The 20199-nt window shown below is 45.3% G+C and overlaps 1 protein-coding gene across 14 annotated transcripts in view; it reads right to left on the reverse strand.

Moving 5' to 3' along the window:
• Positions 1 to 11846, reverse strand: part of ikbkg (inhibitor of nuclear factor kappa B kinase regulatory subunit gamma) — a 54961-nt gene extending 43115 nt beyond the window's left edge. For 6 of the 14 annotated variants that reach the window (XM_090204066.1, XM_090204060.1, XM_090204062.1 and 3 more), the window contains exons 1-6: positions 8059 to 9738; positions 6560 to 6702; positions 6189 to 6454; positions 1233 to 1406; positions 1086 to 1144; positions 967 to 1014 (exon numbers count right to left, since the gene is read on the reverse strand). In XM_090204066.1, the coding sequence (XP_090060192.1) occupies positions 967 to 1014; positions 1086 to 1144; positions 1233 to 1406; positions 6189 to 6454; positions 6560 to 6702; positions 8059 to 8081 (713 nt within the window). In that variant the 5' untranslated portion in view covers positions 8082 to 9738. Of the gene's footprint in view, positions 1 to 966; positions 1015 to 1085; positions 1145 to 1232; positions 1407 to 6188; positions 6455 to 6559; positions 6703 to 8058; positions 9739 to 10613; positions 11520 to 11566 lie in introns of those variants that run through there. The other 8 variants (XR_016487563.1, XM_090204067.1, XM_090204063.1 and 5 more) reach the window with 3 other exon arrangements.
• Between the last annotated feature and the right edge of the window lie 8353 nt (positions 11847 to 20199).

Here is a 20199-nt window from a genome sequence, read left to right on the forward strand (position 1 = left end):
CACACACACACCACACCACACACACAGGGACACCACACACACACACAGGGACACCACACACACAGGGACACCACACCACACACACAGGGACACCACACCACACACACAGGGACACCACACCACACACACAGGGACACCACACACACAGGGACACCACACACACACACACGGGGACACCACACCACACACACAGGGACACCACACCACACACACAGGGACACCACACCACACACACAGGGACACCACACCACACACACACAGGGACACCACACCACACACACACAGGGACACCACACCACACACACACACGGGGACACGACACCACACACAGGGACACCACACCACACACAGGGACACCACACACAGGGACACCACGCACAGGGACACCACACCCACACGGGGACACCACACCACACACAGGGACACCACATCCACACACAGGGACACCACATCCACACACACAGGGATACCACATCCACACGGGGACACCACACCACACACAGGGACACCACACAGGGACACCACACCCACACACAGGGACACCACACCCACACACAGGGACACCACACCCACACACAGGGACACCACACCCACACACAGGGACACCACACCCACACACAGGGACACCACACCACACCCACACACAGGGACACCACACCACACAGGGACACCACACCACACGGGGACACCACACCACACGGGGACACCACACCACACAAACGGACACCACACCACACACACGGACACCACACCCACACACAGGGACACCACACCCACACACAGGGACACCACACCCACACACAGGGACACCACACCCACACACAGTGACACCACACAACACCACACACACACGGACACCACACAACACCACACACACACACGGACACCACACAACACCACACATAGGAACATATTTAGGATCACAGGTCATAACCACTACAAGGCAGAATAGTGAGACACACTTACCTGCCCTGTGTGGCTTGAAGCTGCTCTGTGAGTTTGGCCAGGTGGGAGCTGAGGAGACAGGAAGCAGACATCAACACACTGCAGGAAGTGATGCTGACTGTCAGAAAATGATATCATACCTGTCAGAGGAGGGCGGGGCATCGGAACGCTGAACCGTTTCCTCAGTAACACCACAACTCTAAGGAACACAATTATAGTCCCCAGTAAGACTTCACATTTCCAAGCTATCATTTCTTCACAGAATGACCGTAACACCACACACACACCAGTTTGGTTCGGAGCTGCTCAACCGAGCGATGAAGGTAGTCTCTCTCTCTCTCTCCCTCCTCCCTCTCTTTCTCCAGCTCTTCATTCCTCCTCCTCAGATCTCTCATCCCTTCTTCGAACTCCTCTTTGTGGCTCTTCAGCAGCTGGAGAAAGTCGTTCCCTCCTCCTACAGGCTAGAGAAAGAGACAGGAAGTTGATAGATAGTATATCTCCATGTTGCCAAAGAAACAACAAGTTTGTATTGAAATAAGGAGTGAGGGAGAACCAGAAGCTAAAACAAAGGAAAAGCACGACTTCAGGTTAACCACTAATTACACAGAGCGAGAGAGAGGCCATCTAAGAGGCAGAGAGGTGATTGGTGAGATCAGGAACACGTGGGCGGGACTGGGGAGGGTACTTCTCATGGAGCAAAATGTAACCTTTATGTAACTGGGCAAGTCAGTAAGGAACAAATTGTTATTTACAATGACGGCCTACACCAGCCAAACCCTGACGACGCTGGGCCAATTGTGCTCCGCCCTGTGGGACTCCCAGTCAGGGCCGGATGTGACACAGCCTTGGCTGAACACACTGTGGGACTCCCAGCCTTGGCTGAACACACTGTGGGACTCCCAGCCTTGGCTGAACACACTGTGGGACTCCCAGCCTTGGCTGAACACACTGTGAACACACATGCCCCAGGACTACCTGACATGATGACTCCTTGCTGTCCCCAGTCCACCTGGCTGTGCTGCTGCTCCAGTTTCAACTGTTCTGCCTTAATATTATTCGACCATGCTGGTCATTTATGAACATTTGAACATCTTGGCCATGTTCTGTTATAATCTCCACCCGGCACAGCCAGAAGAGGACTGGCCACCCCACATAGCCTGGTTCCTCTCTAGGTTTCTTCCTAGGTTTTGGCCTTTCTAGGGAGTTTTTCCTAGCCACCGTGCTTCTAAATCTGCATTGCTTGCTGTTTGGGGTTTTAGGCTGGGTTTCTGTACAGCACTTTGAGATATCAGCTGATGTACGAAGGGCAATATAAATAAATTTGATTTGATTTTGATTTGATTTGACTGTGGGACTCCCAGCCTTGGCTGAACACACTGTGGGACTCCCAGCCTTGGCTGAACACACTGTGGGACTCCCAGCCTTGGCTGAACACACTGTGGGACTCCCAGCCTTGGCTGAACACACTGTGGGACTCCCAGCCTTGGCTGAACACACTGTGGGACTCCCAGCCTTGGCTGAACACACTGTGGGACTCCCAGCCTTGGCTGAACACACTGTGGGACTCCCAGCCTTGGCTGAACACACTGTGGGACTCCCAGCCTTGGCTGAACACACTGTGGGACTCCCAGCCTTGGCTGAACACACTGTGGGACTCCCAGCCTTGGCTGAACACACCGTGGGACTCCCAGCCTTGGCTGAACACACCGTGGGACTCCCAGCCTTGGCTGAACACACCGTGGGACTCCCAGCCTTGGCTGAACACACCGTGGGACTCCCAGCCTTGGCTGAACACACCGTGGGACTCCCAGCCTTGGCTGAACACACCGTGGGACTCCCAGCCTTAGCTGAACACACTCCCTTCACACGTTTCTTTTACCAACCGTGTGGGTACCAAAAAATGTATTCCAATGAAACATTTCCCTAACCCAAACCCTCTGGAAATAAACCTTTCCTTGTTTTACCTCTGGTTTTCTGGTCCCCACAAGGATAGTAAAACCAAACACACTCCCTTCAAACAAACAGAAGTAAAAAACAAGTGAGCATACCCACGGAATCTCGCTGTCACAACAGTATGTGGACACCCCTTCAAATGAGTGGATTGGGCTATTTCAGCCACACCCGTTGTTGACAGGTGTATAAACTTGAGCACACAGCTATGCAATCTCCACAGACAAACATTGGCAGTAGAATGGCCTTACACTACATGATCAAAAGTGTGTATCTTGGAATTTACACTGTTCTATGTATTAGACCTAGATACTGTGTGTGTGGTTTCACATGTATGTATTTCAGTCCTTAACTAATAATGTTCTGTGCTATGCATTATGTCATGTTGACCCCAGGAAGAGTAGCTGAGACTTTGCAGTGGCTAATGGGGATCCTAATCAATACCAAATCCAGATTTGTCCGTCGGACTGCAAGATGGTGAAGCGTGATTCATCACTCTGGAGAACGCTCCAGAGTCCAATGGCGGCGAGAGCTTTACACCACCGTCCAGTCGACGCTTGGCATTGAGCATGGTGATATTAGGATTGTGTGCGGCTGCACGGGCTATGGAAACCCATTTCATGAAGATCCTGACAAAACAGTTATTGTGTCGATGTTGCTTCCAGAGGCAGTTTGGAACTCGGTAGTGAGTGCTTTTTAAGCGGAACGGGCTTCAGCACTCGGCGGTGCCGTTCTGTGAGCCTGTTCCACTTTCCGGCTGAGCCGTTGTTGTTCCGAGACGTTTCCACTTCACAAAACTATGAAATAAAACATATGGAATCACGTAGTAACCAAAAAAAAAAAAAGTGTTAAACTAATCTAAATATATTTTGGATTCTTCAAAGCAGCCACCCTTTGCCTTGATGACAGCTTTGAACACTCTTGGCATTCTCTCAACCAGCTCCATCAGGAATGCTTTTGAAACAGTCTTGAAGTAGTTCCCACATATGCTGAGCACTTGTTGACTGCTTTTCCTTCACTCTGCGGTCCAACTCATCCCAAACCATCTCAATTGGGTTGAGGTCAGGTGATTGTGGAGGAAAGGTCATCTGATGCAGCACTCCATCCCTCTCCATCTTGGTCAAATAGCCCTTACACAGCCTGGAGGTGTGTTGTCATTGTCCTGTTGAAAAGCAAATGATAGTCCCACTAAGCGCAAACCAGATGGCATGGCATAACGCTGCAGAATGCTGTGGTAGACATGCTGGTTAAGTGTGCCTTGAATTCTAAATAAATCACTGACAGTGTCACTAGCAAAGCACCCCCACACCATCAGACCTCCTCCTCCATGCTTCACGGTGGGAGCCACACATGCGGAGATCAACCGTTCACCTACTGTGTCTCACAAATACAAGGCGGTTGGAACCAAAAATCTCAATTTTGGATCCATCGGATCAAAGGACAGATTTCCACCGGTTTAATGTCCATTGCTCGTGTTTCTTGGCCCAAGCAAGTCTCTTCTTATTATTGGTGTCCTTTAGTAGTCATTTCTTTGCAGCAATTCAACCATGAAGGCCTGATTCACACAGTCTCCTCTGAACAGTTGATGTTGAGATGAGTCTGTTACTTGAACTATGTAAAGCATTTATTGGGCTGCAATTTCTGAGGCTGGTAACTCTAATGAACGTATCCTCTGCAGCAGAGCTAACTCCGTCTCTTCCTTTCCTGTGGCGGTCCTCATGAGAAACAGTTTCATCATAGCGCTTGATGGTTTTTGCGACTGTCCTTGAAGAAACTGTCAAAGTTCTTGAAATGTTCTGTATTGACTGACCTTCACGTCTTAAAGTAATGATGGACTGTCATTTCTCTTTGCTTATTTGAGCTGTTCTTGCCATAATATGGACTTGGTATTTAACCAAATAGAACTATCTTCTGTATACCACACCTACCTTGTCACAACACAACTGATTGGCTCAAACGCATAAGGAAGGAAAGAAATTCCACAAATTAACTTTGCCTGTTAATTGAAATGCATTCCAGGTGATTACCACATGAAGCTGGTTGAGAGAATGCCAAAAGTGTGCAAAGCTGTCATCAAGGGTGGCTATTTGAAGAAAACATATTTTGATTTGTTTAACACTTTTTTACTTACTACATGATTCCAAACCCTGCAATGAGTAGGTGTGTCCAAACTTTTGGCTGGTACTGTAAATACAGAGCATTCGGAAAGTATTCAGACCCCTTGACTTTTTCTATATTTTATAACGTTACTGCCTTTTTCTAAAATGGGTTAAATTATTTATTTTCCTGATCAACACACAATACCTCATAATGACATCACAATACCTCATAATGACAAAGCAAAAACAGGTTTAGAAATGTTAGCACATTTATTACAAATAAAAACAAAGATACCTTATTTACATAAATATTCAGACTCAAAATTGAGCTCAGGTGCATCCTGTTTCCATTGATCATCCTTGAGATGTTTCTACAACTTGATTGGAGTCCACATGTGGTAAAGTCAATTGATTGGACATGATTTGGAAAGGCACACACCTGTCTATAAAAGGTCCCACATTTAACAGTGCAGTGCATTTAACAGTGCATAACAGAGCAAAAACCAAGCCATGAGGTCAAATTGATTGTCCGTAGAGCTCCGAGACATGATTGTGTCATGGCACAGATCTGGGGAAGGGTACCAAAAAATGTTTGCAGTATTGAAGGTCTCCAAGAACACAGTGGCCTCTATCATTCTTAAATGGAAGAAGTTTGGAACCACCAAGACTTTTCTTAGAGCTGGCCACTCTGCTAAACTGAGCAATCGGGGAAGAAGGGTCTTGGTCAGGGAGGTGACCAAGAACCCGCTGGTCACTCTAACAGAGCTCTAGACATCTCTAGTGTTCTCTAGAGTCTAGACTCTAGAGTTCCTCTGTGGAGATGGGAGAACCTTCCAGAAGGACAAACATCTCTGCAGCTCTTCACCAATCAGGCCTTTATGGTAGAGTGACCAGACGGAAACCATTCCTCAGTAAAAGGCACCTAAAGGACTCTCAGACCATGAGAAATAAGACTCTCTGGTCTGATGAATAAGACTATTTGGCCTGAATGCCAAGCGTCACGTCTGGAGGAAACCAGGCACCGCTCATCACCTGGCCAATACATTTCTAAAAACCTGTTTGCTTTGTCATTATAGGGTATTGTGATGTCATTATAGGGTATTGTGATGTCATTATATTGTATTGTGTGTAGATTGATGGGGGGGGGGGCAATTGAATCTATCTATATTCATCCCTCAATCTATCTGGACTGACCAGAGAGGATGCCATAGGTCCGTTGGTCTCCGAGCCATGGATGGGGCCGTTGACCAGCAGGCCTTGGTTCGCTCCAGGGTTGGGGGGGCTAGAGGGGCTGGCCAGGCTGGTGAGGCTATGGTTCTCCATGGCCAGTCTCTCCACTAGCGCCCGGGCCTCCTGGAAACGACAGCTGAGGAACTCTCTCTCTTCTCTAGACCGCCGCTGCCATTCCTCCATCTCCTCACAGCGCTGACGCAGGGCCTGGTTGCTGCGCTGCAACGCCTCTACACACACACACACACACACACTCCGTGCCTCAATGTGGATCCAAATATAATATTTGAATGTGTTTGTTTGAGTAAATGTGTGTGTGTGTGATTGAGTCCTACCTCGGAGCTGCTGGTTGTCTCCCAGTAGTCTAGTCACCACCTCATTGGCTGCCAGCTCAGCAGGAACCTGAAGAGCCACGTTACCCTCTTCCCCTGCCATCTCCCACTGCAGGGCCATGTCTGCCTGGGGCTGCACCATGCCGCTGAACATCATGCATCGTATTATATAGAAAACAAGAAATGTATACAGACACACCATCACTTCTGTACAGAATTACAGTATCTGCCTGTTGGCACTGATCCAATGATTCAAAGCTACTAGTACACAACACTAGGAAGGTTTCCATTCACCCAGGTTTATTCAACAAAAGCAATGTAGCAACAACAACAAATCATTGCAACATATGTAATGGAAAGGCAATATATATGTAGGAGCAATGTTTTAAAGATCGACAACAATTTTATTTTGTCAAACTTTCTTTACAGCGACAATAAATTAGGATTGCCACATACTTTTGAAGGCACGTGATGTCATCACATAACAATAAGTTCCACTCCACATTTAATTCTAAATGCCTACTTCTTGCAAAAATCATTATTTTTAAAGTTAAAAAAAATATTGCCCTGACTTCCAAGAATGCCTGAATTGCTTCACCTTGTTTTTCTGGTTGGCTGGCAACTTTATCCAATTATATCACATCTACAGGAGTGTACGTTTCACCATCCAATTATATCACATCTACAGGAGTGTAAGTCTCACCATCCAATTATATCACATCTACAGGAGTGTACGTTTCACCATGGCGACCACAGACCGTGGTGATACGTTGACACATGAGAAATATTAGAATATGGCAAATATTAGGTTGGACAATAGAACAAGTCAGAATTCACCCAAGGCTGAAAAACAGCCAAAGAACGTTGTCCGAGCTGGAAAACTAGTAAATGAAATTAAACAAACCTTCACAGAGTCTCTTCTGAATGGAGTGACGCTTATAATTACATTTACACTAAATGTCACAAAAAAATGTATTCCTTTTCATTTTCCCACTACAATCTGTTTGGACGAAACTGGGTAAAAAAAACAAAAACTTGAAGATAGTGAACATCCACCCATTGATAGTGTCAACTGTGCTTATGTCTGCGTAATGAGGAAGTAGGGAAAACATGAAAACTACTGACTATTTCTGGTCTATTGTTCGATAACAACTGAGCTCGCTGCCCAGACTTAAATAATTACAAAGAGGAGACTCTCCTGATTAAATTGGTGTACGACTTGAAAAAAATCAAAATATACAGTGTGATTTTTGGTGAAATAGACAGTCATACCCCTTTAGGAAACAATGGGGCGACCTCCCAAGTGCCATGAGTGAAAATCTAATCTTGACATTTTAACAGCTTTCTATATTATTAACACCAGCTGTCAGCTGCCCACATTTACATCTTTAGAAAGAATAGACTATCCTGAATGAAATGGTGTAGAACTTCCAAACATTTTCTAACCAGTTTTATTTTCTAAACAGTTTCAATCGAGGTGTTGTTCCACCTCATTAACTCACATAGAAGTTGCCCATTTCAGCATCGAGGACAATTCATGTTTGAGGTTTTACTGAGACGGACAAACTTCTCTCTTCGAGGAGAAGCCCACGCACTTCACCAATGTTTCCGCAGATCATGTATGTAGACGTGTGTCCTGCACGATTTGGCACATTTTCCAACCCTTGTTGTTCTCCGTACAAATAATAACTTGGGACATGTGTGCTTCCCTATCAAAGTAAGCTCCTTGTTTTCTGTATATCGTGTTGTTTCTACTGTAGCATGAAGTATGTATGTATCATAATGTATTTACAGTTTTAGTCACATTTTCAAGTACTGGTGACAAATAATGCATTCTGATTATTGCATAGATTATAATGGACACCTATGATGTGTGTAAAATGCTTTTTTGAAGGTTGATTATAATGAGCTAATCCTAAACTATTTGGCAGCTGTGTGTGGCGCCAACGTTCGTTGACATTATACAATGCATTCTGAGGTCACGTAAACTTCTGTCAGACCAAAGATGTTATAACGACGTGAAGGAATGGTTCACTCATCTTTCAAGTAAACTGCCACAAGTGAATGAAAGGAAGTGGATGATCGTAGACAACACACCCCCCCCTTCAACATGCATATTGCAAACAGACCAAATGTATCTGGTCTCCTCTTATTATCTTTGGTTGACACTAAAGAACAAACATGGCGGGCAACACAAACTGCCCCATCGTCGGATTACAGTCTAGAAAGGGTTTTACTATATTATTTAGATCAATGTTGAGCTCACCTGTGATGTGATGAATTTGGAATAGTAATTGCTATTAGCTAATTCATATTGTAGTTTCTGTCAGCCGAGAGTTATCTAAATATGACGGATTGTATATATGTCAATATTTCCTCAGTTAGGACTAATGTTGCCTACATTTCTCGGTTTGGATGATTGTATTGTGTCAATATTTCCTCAGCAACTCATAACAACATAGCATGGTAGCAACTCAACATGATTTGATTTGACATGGTACAAACATTATTGGGCACAAAGCAGCCACAACAGTCAGTAAGGTAGAGACAACAATAAATCGCACAAAGCAGCCACAACAGTCAGTAAGGTAGAGACAACAATAAATCACACAAAGCAGCCACAAAAGTCAGTAAGGTAGAGACAACAATACATCACACAAAGCAGCCACAACAGTCAGTAAGGTAGAGACAACAATACATCACACAAAGCAGCCACAACAGTCAGTAAGGTAGAGACAACAATACATCACACAAAGCAGCCACAACAGTCAGTAAGGTAGAGACAACAATACATCACACAAAGCAGCCACAACAGTCAGTAAGGTAGAGACAACAATACATCACACAAAGCAGCCACAACAGTCAGTAAGGTAGAGACAACAATACATCACACAAAGCAGCCACAACAGTCAGTAAGGTAGAGACAACAATACATCACACAAAGCAGCCACAACAGTCAGTAAGGTAGAAACAACAATACATCACACAAAGCAGCCACAACAGTCAGTAAGGTAGAGACAACAATACATCACACAAAGCAGCCACAACAGTCAGTAAGGTAGAAACAACAATACATCACACAAAGCAGCCACAACAGTAAGGTAGATACAACAATACATCACACAAAGCAGCCACAACAGTCAGTAAGGTAGAGACAACAATACATCACACAAAGCAGCCACAACGGTCAGTAAGGTAGAGACAACAATACATCACACAAAGCAGCCACAACAGTCAGTAAGGTAGAGACAACAATACATCACACAAAGCAGCCACAACAGTCAGTAAGGTAGAGACAACAATACATCACACAAAGCAGCCACAACAGTCAGTAAGGTAGAAACAACAATACATCACACAAAGCAGCCACAACAGTCAGTAAGGTAGAGACAACAATACATCACACAAAGCAGCCACAACAGTCAGTAAGGTAGAAACAACAATACATCACACAAAGCAGCCACAACAGTAAGGTAGAGACAACAATACATCACACAAAGCAGCCACAACAGTCAGTAAGGTAGAGACAACAATACATCACACAAAGCAGCCACAACAGTCAGTAAGGTAGAGACAACAATACATCACACAAAGCAGCCACAACAGTCAGTAAGGTAGAGACAACAATACATCACACAAAGCAGCCACAACAGTCAGTAAGGTAGAGACAACAATACATCACACAAAGCAGCCACAACAGTCAGTAAGAGTCTCCATGATTGAGTCTTTGAATGAAGAATGAAATCGGCGACATATTGAAAAAGAGGACAGGGACATGAGTTTTGTTTAGATTTAACTACTATTTTTTTAATGGTTAACCATGACCAGAACATGTGCCAGCCATCGCTATCAACAACGTGTACCCAGGCGAACAGTGAGCTTGCCCACCAAGTTGCTAACCTTATTCTTATTATTAACAAATGACATGAGCTAAGTCTACAGGGTTAACGCGAAGCCGGCATTGTAACGCAGAACAATGGGCTGGGAAGAGATTTGTTGCTCAGAGCTAATAGGAGTGTAACCCGCTGTGAAATGGCTTGGGGTGCACAATAATAACCTTTCAGGCGGTGGCGTCACTCGCTCTGAGACCTTGAAGTAGTTGTTTTCCCTGCTTTTGTGGGGCGACGAGTAACGATGCTTCGAGGGTGACTGTTGTCAATGTGTGCAGAGGGTTCGAGCCCAGGTAGGGGCGAGGAGAGGGACGGAAGCTCTACTGGTACAGGAGCAGGGTGAAAAAGGCCCTAAAACATGGCCTGGTTTTTTTGCGATTACTTCAAAACTACGGCACGCAGCTGCGACATATGGTCATATTATTAAACTGGGCTCCATGTCAGATGCAGTGAACTAGTTTTTAAACATAAAAAAAGTGTTACAAATATTATTCAATGAATGCGTTCTATCCATGCTGACTCCCACATGAGGTGAGAGGGCATACAGGCTGTCGCCAATGTAATGATCAACTTGTCTAAATGGGTTCTGGAAACACTTCAACCACTACATTTGTAATCAACACTGTTATGTAACGTTGTGTGTATCGTCATTACGTCCAGTTTATCGACAAACACTTGGTTCAATGGAATAGCACCCTTAAATTAAATTGTCGCCTATTTTCTACGCGAACTTTCTAAATAACAACAACAAAAACAAGTTACTGGACAAGTTAATGGAGAAACAGCCAGTCCTCTCGGAGTTAGCCAGCCTACTTTCACTTTCGCTTCTAGTTCCATCGTGGTGGTTGGTGATTATATCTAGTTAGCTAACCTATCTTTACTTAGCAAACCCCCGCTAACTACACACCGTGGTAGCTAATGAAACACGGTCTGCTCGCTCGCCAACTAGTCATATAATGCCTATTAGAAAGAAAATCCGTCAACAACACCGTTCGACTGGTAAGGTTAGCTAGACTGACATGGGTAAATGCGGACTAGCCATGACCATCGCGTTAGCTAGTTAGCACAACAGTGGCTGGTCAATGACACATCTAGCTAACTTGATGTCAAGAAAGCTTACCTTTTCTCTGTAGCTTTAGCTAGCCTTAATCAGGCTAACAACGGTAGTTGATTAAGTTAATAGCTCTGGTTTGATTGTCGCAGACCAAGCGTATTTCCGCAACCGACACCAACTCTACGTTGTGTTTCTATTCAAATCTGGTAAAAAAAAAATAAAGTAGTTCTAGCTGATAGGTCTCTTGACATTATGCTAATGCTAGCTGTCAAAGTGACATTATGCTAATGCTAGCTTGCGCCAGGAACTCCTACTTCCGCCTGTCAGAGATGACGTCATCTTCTTTGACGTTTAACGGCGGCGGGCATCTAAATAATGTTGCATTACCGCCATCTACTGGACTGGAGTATAACTCCCTTATACTTTGCTTGAAAATAAATACCTTACCATCTAACACCACACTCACAACAACAAAAAATGTGTTACTCCACTATTTACATCTATTTAGGCCTACTTCAGGCCATAAATGCTAAAAATCCAATCTTACTGAAACATATATCAGTTGTTTATATCTCTGTTCTGGTACAGATCTACTACACCCCTCCTCTCAGGATCCCCCCCTCTGTTCTGGTACAGATCTACTACACCACTCCTCTCAGGATCCCTCCCTCTGTTCTGGTACAGATCTACTAGTTACACCACTCCTCTCAGGATCCCTCCCTCTGTTCTGGTACAGATCTACTACACCAGTCCTCTCAGGATCCCTCCCTCTGTTCTGGTACAGATCTAGTAGTCACACCAGTCCTCTCAGGATCCCTCCCTCTGTTCTGGTACAGATCTAGTAGTCACACCAGTCCTCTCAGGATCCCTCCCTCTGTTCTGGTACAGATCTACTACACCAGTCCTCTCAGGATCCCTCCCTCTGTTCTGGTACAGATCTAGTAGTCACACCAGTCCTCTCAGGATCCCTCCCTCTGTTCTGGTACAGATCTACTACACCAGTCCTCTCAGGATCCCTCCCTCTGTTCTGGTACAGATCTACTACACCACTCCTCTCAGGATCCCTCCGTCTGTTCTGGTACAGATCTACTAGTTACACCCCTCCTCTCAGCATCCCTCCCTCTGTTCTGGTACAGATCTACTACACCCCTCCTCTCAGGATCCCTCCCTCTGTTCTGGTACATATCTACTACACCAGTCCTCTCAGGATCCCTCCCTCTGTTCTGGTACAGATCTACTACACCCCTCCTCTCAGGATCCCTCCCTCTGTTCTGGTACAGATCTACTACACCCCTCCTCTCAGGATCCCTCCCTCTGTTCTGGTACAGATCTACTACACCAGTCCTCTCAGGATCCCTCCCTCTGTTCTGGTACAGATCTACTACACCACTCCTCTCAGGATCCCTCCCTCTGTTCTGGTACAGATCTACTAGTTACACCACTCCTCTCGGGATCCCTCCCTCTGTTCTGGTACAGATCTACTACACCAGTCCTCTCAGGATCCCTCCCTCTGTTCTGGTACAGATCTACTAGTCACACCAGTCCTCTCAGGATCCCTCCCTCTGTTCTGGTACAGATCTACTAGTCACACCAGTCCTCTCAGGATCCCTCCCTCTGTTCTGGTACAGATCTACTACACCAGTCCTCTCAGGATCCCTCCCCCTTGACCCATCTTCCTCTACTTTCTTCACTACCTCAGCATAGGTCAACTTCTGCACTACTCTAACCCTGGAAACCTCAACCTGCCTCTCTCACACGGGACATTTCTGATCCCCAGTCCCATGGGCACCCCTGCAGTTAACACATACCACTACTTTCCCAATGCTACACATTCCTTTGTCTCATTCCCTTCAGCACACGTCTCACACCTAGGAACCTCCCTCTTACACACTGCTGCCACATAGGAACCTCCCTCCTACACACTGCTGCCACATGCCCATAAGCTTGACATCTGTAACAACATAATTTATTTGGCACAAAAGCTTGTACAGATTAACATATATCCTAACATCTCTTTTTTGGGGGGAAAGACTCAACATCAAAACTCTAAATAACAGACTCTTCTGTTTCACCACTCACGCCACCCTGTCTGTGTTGCACCAAGCAACTCGTTCCCCTTCAGTTGGTCAACTTTCACATTTACCTCTATCCCAGTAATCACTCCACTTTCAGTGGAGCTCTTTCCTTGAGAGCAAAACAATTCACATCTCTTGCCCCCATTAGTTTAACACAGAGCGCCTTCTCCCTCTAACCAGCAGAAACACAAAGAATTATCACAAGACCACTTCTGGTTACCCTCACCGATTCCACAGCACCCAACTCTGTTTTCACCCATCCTGAACCCACAAATGGATCAGCCAAGAGACAGGGGTCCACTTTTTCCAAAAACGTCACTCCTACTAACGTAGAATCATCTTTAACCTGACCCTCGGTGTAAGCCTCGGTCTCCGAGAACTTCACCACACCTACCACCTCAGATACTTCACCCTCCTTCACTTCCATTCCTCCTCCTGTATTCAACTCACTCTGCTTACATTTTCTACCACTTTAACATCTCAGTTTTTTACACCATTTTTAAATGACTCGAGCTCACCTTAATCCTCCCTCTCTCTCTTAGACCTCCTCTTCCTCCCTCTCTCTCTTAGACCTCCTCTGCCTCTCTTTTTCCCTCCATTCCTCCTCCATATTCCGAGTATATGTCTCCTTATGATAATACTGTTCTTCTCCTGACATACATCTTGATATTGCCTTGTCAAGGGACGCCATTTAACCGGCTGTCACAATCTCCGTACAATCAGCACAAACCCCTCGAACCCCTCAACAATGCATCCCACTAGTAAGGTCAAGATGACATCATGGCAACAAAGCTAGATTTTATGCTGGCTAGCTACGTCTTTTTACATTGTAGCCAATGCAGCAGCGTGACCAACTAGTGCTAACAATTCAGTGAGCAACTATCCCAGAATGGAAATATTTAACACAAATAACAAGTAAACAAGTAACATAATCGATTTTCTCAGAACCTGTTAGTGAATTAAGCTGCCATGACCAGATATGTTTATTTTATTATTTCATCTTTATTTAACCAGGGTAGGCCAGTTGAGAACAAGTTCTGGTGCTTAAAGCTAGTGAGGGAGATATGAGTCTCCAGCTTCAGTGATTTTTGCAACTCGTTCCTGTCATTGGCAGCAGAGAATTGGAAGGAAAGGCGGCCAAAGGAGGAATTGGCTTTGGGGGTGACCAGTGAAATATACCTGCTGGAGTGCGTGCTAAGGGTGGGTGCTGCTATGGTGATCAGTGAACTGAAATGTATTTATTTATTTTTATTTCACCTTTATTTAACCAGGTAGGCAAGTTGAGAACAAGTTCTCATTTATAATTGCGACCTGGCCAAGATAAAGCAAAGCAGTTCGACACAGACAACAACACAGAGTTACACATGGAGTTAAACAAACATACAGTCAATAATACAGTAGAAAAATAAGTCTATATACAATGTGAGCAAATGAGGTGAGACAAGGGAGGTAAAGGGGAAAAAAGGCCATGGTGACGAAGTAAATACAATATAGCAAGTAAAACACTGGAATGGTAGATTTGCAGTGGAAGAATGTGCGAAGTAGAAATAGAAATAATGGGGTGCAAAGGACCTAAATGAATGAATAAATACAGTAGGGGAAGAGGTAAATTATAGATGGGCTATGTACAGGTGCAGTAATCTGTGAGCTGCTCTGGCAGCTGGTGCTTAAAGCTAGTGAGGGAGATAAGTGTTTCCAGTTTCAGAGATGTTTGTAGTTCGTTCCAGTCATTGGCAGCAGAGAACTGGAAGGAGAGGCGGCCAAAGAAAGAATTGGTTTTGGTAGTGACCAGAGAGATATACCTGCTGGAGCGCGTGCTACGGGTGGGTGCTGCTATGGTGACCAGCGAGCTGAGATAAGGGGGGACTTTACCTAGCAGCGTCTTGTAGTTGATCTGGAGCCAGTGGATTTGGCGACGAGTATGAAGCGAGGGCCAGCCAACGAGAGCGTACAGGTCGCAGTGGTGGGTAGTGTATGGGGCTTTGGTGACAAAACGAATGGCACTGTGACAGACTGCATCAAATTTATTGAGTAGAGTGTTGGGGGCTATTGTGTAAATGACATCGCCGAAGTCGAGGATAGGTAGGATGGTCAGTTTTACGAGGGTATGTTTGGCAGCATGAGTGAAGGATGCTTTGTTGCGAAATAGGAAGCCAATTCTAGATTTAACTTTGGATTGGAGATGTTTGATATGAGTCTGGAAGGAGAGTTTACAGATTAACCAGACACCTAGGTATTTGTAGTTGTCCACATATTCTATGTCAGAACCGTCCAGAGTAGTGATGCAGGACGGGCGGGCAGGTGCGGGCAGTGATCGGTTGAAGAGCATGCATTTAGTTTTACTTGCATTTTAGAGCAGTTGGATTTACGGAAGGAGAGTTGTATGGCATTGAAGCTCGTCTGGAGGGGTTGTTAACACAGTTTCCAAAGAAGGGCCAGATGTATACAGAATGGTGTCGTTTGCGTAGAGGTGGATCAGAGACTCACCAGCAGCAAGAGCGACATCATTGATGTATACAGAGAAGAGAGTCTGCTCGAGAATTGAACCCTGTGGCACCCCCATAGAGACTGCCAGAGGCCCGGACAACAGGCCCTCCGATTTGACACACTGAACTCTATCAGAGAAGTAGTTGGTGAACCAGGCGAGGCAATCATTTGAGAAACCAAGGCTAACGAGTCTGCCGATGAGGATGTGGTGATTGACAGAGTCGAAAGCCTTGGCCAGGTCAATGAATACGTCTGCACAGTATTGTTTCTTATCGATGGCAGTTAAGATATCGTTTAGGACCTTGAGCGTGGTTGAGGTGCACCCATGACCAGCTCTGAAACCAGATTGCATAGCGGAGAAGGTGCGGTGGGATTCGAAATGGTCGGTAATCTGTTTGTTGACTTGGCTTTCGAAGACCTTAGAAAGGCAGGGTAGGATAGATTTAGGTCGGTCTGTATCAGTTTGGGTCTAGAGTGTCCCCCCCTTTGAAGAGGGGGATGACCGCAGCTGCTTTTCAATCTTTGGGAATCTCAGACGACACGAAAGAGAGGTTGAACAGACTAGTAATAGGGGTTGCAACAATTTCGGCAGATCATTTTAGAAAGAAAGGGTCCAGATTGTCTAGCCCAGCTCATTTTGCAGGGGTCTAGATTTTGCAGCTCTTTCAGAACATCAGCTATCTGGATTTGGGTGAAGGAGAAATGGGAGGCTTGGGCAAGTTGCTGTGGGCGGTGCAGAGCTGTTGACCGGGGTAGGGGTAGCCAGGTGGAAAGCATGGCCAGCCATAGAAAAGTGTTTATTGGAATTCTCATTTATCGCTGATTTATTGGTGGTGACAGTGTTTCCTAACCTCAGTGCAGTGGGCAGCTGGGAGGAGGTGCTCTTATTCTCCATGGACTTTACAGTGTCCCAGAAGTTTTGGGAGTTTGTGCTACAGGTTGCAAATTTCTGTTTGAAAAAGCTTGCCTTTGCTTTCTTAACTGTCTGTGTATGTTGGTTAACTTCCCTGAAAAGTTGCATATTGAATACTTCGACATCCGGGAGGTCTTCAGTAAGAAGCAAGCCGCCACCCTTCCCCACCCATTGTCCATATGATTGTGCCATAGAACCCCTACCCAGCTCCACACCTCCCCGGGGCCATCTGTACTCCCTCTCAACACCTGAAGCAGCAGTCATGGACAGGTACATCCGGGAGTCACTGGAGGCTGGATTCATTCGCACCTCTACATCCACAGCTGGTGCTGGTTTCTTCTTCGTGGATAAGAAAGATTGAGGACTGCATCCTTGCATTGATTACAAGGGCTGAACCAGATTACGATCAATAATCGTTACACCCTACCCCTGATGTCCTCCACCTTGGAGTTGGCCCAAGGGGCCCAATTTTTCACCAAACTGGACCACTTGCAATCTGGTGAGAATCAGGAAGAGAGATGAGGGGAAAACTGCCTTTAACACCCCCAGTGGTCGCTATGAGTATTTAGTCATGCCCTTCGGATTATTGAATTCCCCGGCAGTCTTTCAAACATTGGTCAATGACACTCGGTTCGTCTTAGTTTACCTCGAAGACATCCTGATTTCTCCACGACCCTTCCGGAACACATTCTGCACATCCACCAAGTCCTGAGACGTCTCCTGCAGAGTCAACTATATGTCAAGATAGAGAAGTGTGAGTTCCACATATCCCAAGTTTCCTTCCTCGGTCACATTACCTCAGGCATCCAAATGGACTCCGTAAAGGTCGAGGCGTTTTATACACAACTTTGGTGCTGTGACAGCGCTTCTCCCGGTCCTAACCCGCAAGTCCCAGACCTGTTGTTGCTGGACTCCCGAGGCTGACAGGGCATTCATAGAGCTCAAGGGACGTTTCACCTCCGGACCCATCCTCGTTCATCCAGATCCTACTCGTCCCTTTGTGGTAGAGGTGGACGCCTCGGACACCGGAGCTGGTGCGGTCCTTTCACAGAGGAACAAGGAGGACAAGAAACTGCACCCCTGCCTCTTTCTCTCCAAGCGGTTCTCACCAGCGGAACGCAACTACGATGTAGGCAACTGGGAGCTCTTGGCAGTTAAGTGGGCCCTTGAGGGGTGGAGACACTGGTTGGAGGGGGCACCTCATCCTTTCGTGATTGGGACGGACCATAAGAACTTGGTCTCCATTCAAGAAGCCAAGAGGTTGAACGCTCGCCAGGCTAGGTAGGCTCTGCTTTTTTACAGGTACTAGCTTATAGCCCGGGATCCAAGAATCAGAAAGCAGATGCTCTGTCCCGCCAACACAATGTCTCTAACGAGGAGAGGGACTCCGAGCCCATCATCCCCAGCTCCCGCATTGTGGCCGCTGTAATATGGAGTTTTGAAACCACGGTCCGACAAGCCCAGACCCAAGAACCTGACCCCGGCAGGGGACCCATTAACAGACTTTACGTTCCGATATCAGCCCGGTCCCGAGTACTACAATGGGGACACTCCTCTAAACGAACTGGGCATCCAGGGGTTAATCGGACACTGGAGTTCCTGAGGCGGAAATTCTGGTGGCCCAACATGATTGGGGATGTGAGATGCTTTGTTGCGGCCTGTTCCACCTGTGCCCAACCCAAGTTGTTTACATCTGTCTGGGTGATGGGGTGGGATGTGCTTCAACCTGAGGAGAACAGAGCAGAAACACAAGGCCAAGGGACGAGAAATTAACCTCGCTGCTCAAAGTTCAGCGTTGGTTCAAGTTGCCGAGAACCACAACTACCTTTGTTAATGTTTGATCAAGTTGTCACCGATTTACTTTTAATTGATTGCTTCATTATTCAAAACATTTTCTTTATGAAACACTAGGGGAAAGTGACAAGAAGAAAGTTAGATTAGAGTTAAGTAAATGGAAAGTTAGGTTAATAAGTAAACAGACAGTTAGATTAGGGTTAAGTAAACAGACAGTTAGCTTAAGGTTAAGTAAACAGACAGTTAGCTTAAGGACAAGTAAACAGACAATTAGCTTAGGGATAAGTAAACAGACAGTTAGCTTAAGGTTAAGTAAACAGACAGTTAGCTTAAGGACAAGTAAACAGACAGTTAGCTTAAGGTTAAGTAAACAGACAGTTAGCTTAAGGTTAAGTAAACAGACAGTTAGCTTAAGGTTAAGTAAACAGACAGTTAGCTTAAGGTTAAGTAAACAGACAGTTAGCTTAAGGACAAGTAAACAAACAGTTAGCTTAGAGTTAAGTAAACATACATTCAGTTTAGAGTTAAGTAAACATGCATTCCGTTTAGGGTTAAGTAAACAGACAGTTTAGGGTTAAGGAAACAGACAGTTTGTTTAGGGTTAAGTAAACAGACAGTTAGTTTAGGGTTAAGTAAACAGACATTCAGTTTAGGGTTAAGTAAACAGACATTCAGTTTAGGGTTAAGTAAACAGACAGTTAGTTTAGGGTTAATTAAACAGACAGTTAGTTTAGGGTTAAGTAAACAGACAGTTCGTTTAGGTTTAAGTAAACAGACAGCTAGTTTAGGGTTAAGTAAACAGACAGTTAGTTTAGGGTTAATTAAACAGACAGTTAGTTTAGGGTTGAGTAAACAGACAGTTCATTTAGGTTTAAGTAAACAGACAGTTAGTTTAGGGTTAAGTAAACAGACAGTTAGTTTAGGGTTAAGTAAACAGACAGTTAGTGATTTACAAGTAAAGGATTATGTCTGTGCAAAATACAATATATCACATAATGAGGGCCAGTCCTGACTCCCTGGATCACATAATGAGGGCCAGTCCTGACTCCCTGGATCACATAATGAGGGCCAGTCCTGACTCCCTGGATCACATAATGAGGGCCAGTCCTGACTCCCTGGATCACATAATGAGGGCCAGTCCTGACTCCCTGGATCAACAGGTGACACATTGTTTTTTTATCCAGTCAAATCAAGTGTTATTTTTATTGATGGGCTTCTCGTAGTGAAATGGCATCAAAAGTAAGAGATAAGAATAACAAATATTAACAAATAATGAAAGAGCAGCAGTAAATAACAATAGCGGGGTTATATACAGGGGGGACCGGTAGAGAGTCATGGTGCGGGGGCCCCGGTGTCGAGGTAATTGAGGTAATATAATAATTGAGGTAATATGTACATGTAGGTAGAGTTATTAAAGTGACTATGTAGAT

Source organism: Oncorhynchus mykiss, chromosome 16 (assembly GCF_057628025.1).
Source record: "Oncorhynchus mykiss isolate SJ-2025 chromosome 16, ASM5762802v1, whole genome shotgun sequence".
Classification (NCBI taxonomy): domain Eukaryota; kingdom Metazoa; phylum Chordata; class Actinopteri; order Salmoniformes; family Salmonidae; genus Oncorhynchus; species Oncorhynchus mykiss.